The 6,000-nt window shown below is 39.2% G+C and overlaps 1 protein-coding gene across 1 annotated transcript; it reads right to left on the bottom strand.

The window, feature by feature from the left end:
* Positions 1 to 2,224: 2,224 nt before the first annotated feature.
* On the bottom strand, positions 2,225 to 5,297 carry LOC107726240 (ethylmalonyl-CoA decarboxylase-like). Its single transcript, XM_016535762.1, is given in 5 exon segments — positions 2,225 to 2,937; positions 3,237 to 3,317; positions 3,830 to 3,891; positions 3,894 to 4,021; positions 5,030 to 5,297. Coding segments are annotated over 5 exon segments (897 nt in total). The 5' UTR covers positions 5,247 to 5,297; the 3' UTR covers positions 2,225 to 2,528.
* Positions 5,298 to 6,000: the final 703 nt, after the last annotated feature.

Raw genomic sequence — 6,000 nt, 5'->3', positions numbered from 1 at the left:
AGAAGGACAGATATACAGAAGGACAGACAGACAGACAGATAGGCAGAAGGACAGATATACAGACAGAAAGAAGGACAGATATACAGAAGGACAGACAGACAGATAGATAGATAGATAGGCAGAAGGACAGATAGAAGGACAGATATACAGACGGACGGACGGATAGATAGGCAGAAGGACAGACAGACAGACAGACAGACAGACAGACAGACAGACAGATAGATAGATAGATAGATAGATAGATAGATAGATAGGACAGATATACAGACAGAAGGACAGACAGATAGACAGACAGATAGGCAGAAGGACGGACAGATAGATAGATAGATAGATAGATAGATAGATAGAACAGGGTCCACCAGCTCAGCAATAGCCTACAAATGTGACATTAAAAACAGTTATGGCATATATTTGGTTGGAGTGTCACTGTCAGTGGTTTGTGTGTTGGATATTAGGATGAAACCATGCTGAATACCTCGATTTGATTTCTGTGCCACTGTTTTATTATGCAGAATCTCTTTGCCTACAGGGGCCGGTTGCATAAACTGCTTATAGTTTTAAAAAGTTAGTCATCTAATTTGTTTTCTTAAAGACTGGTCATAACTGTTTAAACTCAGTTACATAAAGGTAGATTGGCCCAATTTGACTCAGAAAAGTTAGACTAATTATCTCTTGGCTAATTGCTAGTTGGTCAAACTAGTTCTTAAGACGTCTTAACATAGTGGGTATGTTTATGCAACTGGCCCCCAGGTTTCAAGACATAGTTGCTGTTGATATAGAAGAAATAATCATTCATGACAGAAAATCACACAATGCAGCAGAGGTGTAAAGAGTACCTGAAAACCCTTCTTGAGGAGAGATACCTCACAGCGAAAATGACTCCATTAAAATCACCCATTCCAAAACGACTTGAGTAAAAGTCTTAAGAGTATCTGATTTTAACAGTACTTAAGTATTTTACTCATACTGAATGTAGGCTTAAAGATACACAAGTCCTCAACACCCAAAATAAATGCCAGTGAAAAACTAGTTCTTAAGACGTCTTAACATAGTGGGTATGTTTATGCAACTGGCCCCCAGGTTTCAAGACATAGTTGCTGTTGATATAGAAGAAATAATCATTCATGACAGAAAATCACACAATGCAGCAGAGGTGTAAAGAGTACCTGAAAACCCTTCTTGAGGAGAGATACCTCACAGCGAAAATGACTCCATTAAAATCACCCATTCCAAAACGACTTGAGTAAAAGTCTTAAGAGTATCTGATTTTAACAGTACTTAAATATTTTACTCATACTGAATGTAGGCTTAAAGATACACAAGTCCTCAACACCCAAAAGAAATGCCAGTGAAAAACAAGAAACAGTTGATTTGTGAGGAGTCAAAATAAAACTCAACACTGCAATAAATGAAGGTCGACAAAACAGCCTCTTAAATGTCTACAAACACTGACATCTCAGTTAAGCACAAGTACTGAAAAAGGGCATAAGTAAACCAATCTCCTTCAAGAAGGTCTCGACCATGTCCTCATCCCATACGAGTCAAAATCTGCAAATTAAAGTTTCATTTTCCAATAAAATATGACACATTTTTACATGATTTGTTACATTTAATGACCCCTCAGCAGATTCACAACTACCCGCTAATGCGCTTACATTTGTGTAAAGTAGCCTTGTTGACAAGTTCGGCCGAGTAAACGCGCTCAAGATCTAGTATCTTCAATGCCCTGTAGATGGCGATATCACTTCTTTTGTAGCAGAAATAAACCGCTGCAGAAAAAGTTAGGTACAATGCAAAAACCTAATGATTAATTGCATTACTCACAAATTTAGTGGAGTAAAGTGTACATATGCTCATTCATGTTGTCAAGTAGAGAGAAAAAGTTGCTAATATATTTGATACTCAGTAAAACTACAAAGTAGCCAAAGATACTCGAGTACAGTGACTAGATATGTAGGCAAATTACCTCGTTACCAGTGACTGGGCCAAGTTTTTGATCACCCAATAGGATGAGGCCAATCACTTGAAGCATGGTTCTTCACTGAAGATCATTATGAAAAATATTAAGAATTTAAAAGCAATAACAAAGCCACACAAGCTTGATAGGACTGCTGGAAGGAGAAAAAAAAAAGTATCAATGCAAGTGAATTTTTTATATGTCCACAATGAGACATGGCGATGCAGGACAATTCAAAATGTGAACATTGTGTTTGATTCACCCTGGATTCATGGATTTTAATTAGCCGATACTGCTTTATTTTCCCCTCAGGTTTATCATTTATGCAGAAAAAGACAAAAGTGTACACTACTATAAAGGACTGCATTAATGTGTATAGATTCTTGCAATCACAAAACTTTGAAAGATGCAGCACTCAGATATTAATATACTAATGCGTGCATGCGCAAGTTGACATGAACTCCGCAAAGCAATCCAGGAAGTTTTCTGTTACTTCCACTGATCTGAAAATATAAAGTTCTTCAAGCATATTTGAAACAGTTTTAATGTTGTGCAGCGATGATGATTGCGGTCACTTATGTTTAGGTTTTAAAGCCAGAGCCTCGAGATTGGCCGGGCCGCCCCATACTGTCCCAAACACACTTCTCTCCGCTTGAAGGGCTTCGTCCAGGGGAAGCTCTCTTCCGGAGACAACAACCCTCTTCACCGCCTGGATCACTGGGGCCGGGCCCTTAATGAACGGACTCAGCCACTGCTCGGCGTGAGCCAGTGCATTTCCCTCGCCAGAAGAGCAATGGAGCACCTCATCAACCAGTCCCATCTGTTTTCCAAAGTCTGGATCAACTTTTTTAGCGCCGCTCAACAGTTTCAGGGCATTCTGGCTGCCAACAATACGAACTAGTCTTGCAGCTCCTCCCCATCCAGGTACCAAACCCATGTGCTTATGGACAAACTGGATAACACCATCAGACGTCATCAACCTGGAAATGGAAATAACGTTCTGTTCCAACAGGATAATAAAGTACAACTCAAAGGGGTCATATCAGGAGGAATTAAATTTTCCCTTCATCTTTTGAGATAAACTGGCTTGTTGAAACGTACTGTAACTTTAAGAATACAAATCTCCCTCCTCGCTCCAAAAAACCTCCAAACTTTTCAAAACTCTTTTTTTGTATCTTTTGTAACATTATAGGTGGACTGCACGGAATTCAAAAAATATATAATAATAATATGACTCATTTAAACAATTCTGCATGTCAAAACTGGTGTGTCTTTGTACCTGAAGTCGCAGGCAGTGGTGAGTTCTGCTCCTCCACCCAGCGCTCTTCCCTCCACCAGTGCCACTGAGATGAGCGGCAGCCTGCCGGAAAGAACAGAAGTTTAGCTCGGATTCATCACCACAGGACACTGGAGAAATCAAACGGATCTGCACAGGTGTGAAATTAATTAGGTTATCATGTTTTCTTTGTGCATCATCATATTCTACACACTACAGACTGTAACTGTGTCCAAAATCACCCTTATGTACATTATTACACTAGAGTGCATCAATTTGTAATGCACTTTTAAAATTAAAGGTATTTATTGGCATCTATGGTTCTACGAAGAACCTTTAACATCAATGGAACCTTTCCATTGCACACTGGTTCATTACAGTGGAAAAAAAAATTCTTCAGATTATTGAAATGCTCCAAAAAAAAAAAAAAGTTCTTTAAAGAACTATTCCCTGAAAGGTTCTTTGGGAAACCAAAAATGGTTCTTCTATGGCATCACTGCAAACACCTGCCTTTTGGATCCTATATTTTTAAGAGTGCGGGGTACCGAAATCATTGTGGAAATTACTGATTGCACTTATTCAATCCCATAATGCACTGCAAAATGACTGTATGACCAATGTGCAAAATCCCTAATCCACTGTGGGGATGTTTTATTTATTTATTCTGACTGCATTGAGATCAGATCCAGAGCAGAAGGTTCCAGCAGCTCCCTGCACAATCACAGCTTTCCCTTCTGTCCAGGTCTCCAGCTCACGCACCCGCTGCTCCAGTTCAAGCATCATGCTGCCTGAAAAAACACATGTAAACCAACAGAATTAAATTATGAAGGCAATTCATCATTTGGCATGTTTTTTTATAATTGCATTTACTTTTTCAGATCTCCAGATTTTATTTTGCTGTTTAACTCCAGATCCAGACTATCAGTCTTAAAATATGAAAGTCCAGAAAAACACGAATTACTACGTTTTAAAAACTAGGATATTCTCACAACAAGAATGAAATCAACATAAACCAAGTTTCACAGATTTTAATTTATAGTGTGTAAAAATACAGTTTAAAAATATAATTAGTTTTGGCCCAACAACATTTTTTTCTAATGCAAAATTTTAGATGAAATATGAAATATGTCATGCATGAAGAAAATTAAGGTAACTGTAATTTTGTCAAATTATGCAACAACCGTACTGTATTAAAGCTTTACTCAGGATAAAACCGTATATTAAAAGCTAACATAAGCAGTAGCATTTACAAATAACAGCATATCTAAAAGTATGAGACAACAACAAACAAAAAACATATGCCTACCATTAAAAGCCGTGCTTGCACAGGTTCTGCTTCTCAATCGGACTCAAACTGATAAGCGATATTAACGATGCCGTTATGCGCTGAAGTGAGGGGCGGGACGGTTAGACGCGCACTAGAGGCGGTTTAGCCAATCACAACACACTGGGCTAGCTAACCAAGAGGGGCGGGACGTTTAGACGCGCACTAGAGGCGGTTTAGCCAATCACAACACATTTTGATTGTTTTCAATCAAAAACTGTTTCTATTTCTGAGGGCGGGGCTTCATAAAAGCAGGAAATGATCAGTGCGTTTCTCAGAGAAGGGACAGAGCGGTGTGGAACAAAGGTAAATTATGTGAAAAATAATGCGTTTTTTTAAAAAAATAAGCATTAACACATGTTAGACTGCACCCCATAAACACAATCAAGCCTAGAAAAAAAACAGTGAACCACCCCTTTAAATAATAACTAATCCAGATAATGGCCCATATATGCGCAGTAAGCATGAGTACCTGAGAAGGCGTTCATGCGCGCTGGATTGTTGACCGTGAGCAGCGCAACGCCCGAGTCCCGCTGCTTCTGGAGCTCTACGGATCCTCCCGAGAAAGCCTGCAGATTTTCCCGGATTCCCTCAGCAGCAGATCCGCTCGTGTGGCTGCAGACGGCTCGGTTCTGCTGAAGGATGCTCCTCACGGCACCGCGGCACCGAGCAGCTCCACACACACTCATGCTGCTGCTGCTGCTGCTGTGTACAGTACAGAGACACGTGTGCAGTACAGGACAGTGTTTAAGCACTGCACTCACTATAATCAAACTGCAATGTAAGACTTCAAATGATTACAATAAATTAGAATGCACAGTACTTTGTCTTTTATATTGTTCTGTTTCAATGCATGTATTTTTTAATGTTTTAAAAGAGTAACGTTACTTGACCTGTCTCGAGCCGTCGGAGTAACTTTAAAAACCGTCCTGAAAGAAACAAAGTATTGATATATATATAGATCCCGCCTTACTTTCACCGCACACTCCTGAATAAAGCTACTGCTATTTGCACTCAGCGTGTTGAAGAAAATCACAAATATATAAAAGCAGACGGAATTCCCACCAGATATACCGATCGGTTTGCTCAAATTAGTTTTCTAGGCGATGCTTCAGATGCCCACAAGGGAGCGCTGTTCCCCAGTGCACTGCCTGCGTAGGCAGAGAATATACATTTAATTAAAAAGGTAGATTGCATAAAAATATATAACTATTAATCTGGTTCATTGATGGTATAAGATGTTAATATCATGGTACTCTGAGGTATTCTGCATGCTGTGTCTACAGTTCTGGTATATGGTATGCTCAAGATTGATATTCCAATAATTTATCACAGTATTTTATGAGCATATAGCCTAAAATTGAATGTCATGGCATCTGTCTGTTATAGTACATTTTGTGCATTTCAAAGTTGAATATGACATAACAAGCAATTAACCATATG

The sequence above is a fragment of the Sinocyclocheilus rhinocerous genome, unplaced genomic scaffold, assembly GCF_001515625.1.
Source record: "Sinocyclocheilus rhinocerous isolate Xijiao unplaced genomic scaffold, SAMN03320098_v1.1 scaffold216, whole genome shotgun sequence".
Lineage (NCBI taxonomy): Eukaryota > Metazoa > Chordata > Actinopteri > Cypriniformes > Cyprinidae > Sinocyclocheilus > Sinocyclocheilus rhinocerous.
Note: the sequence above shows the minus strand (reverse complement) of the source record. Positions and strands in the feature narration are given on the sequence as shown.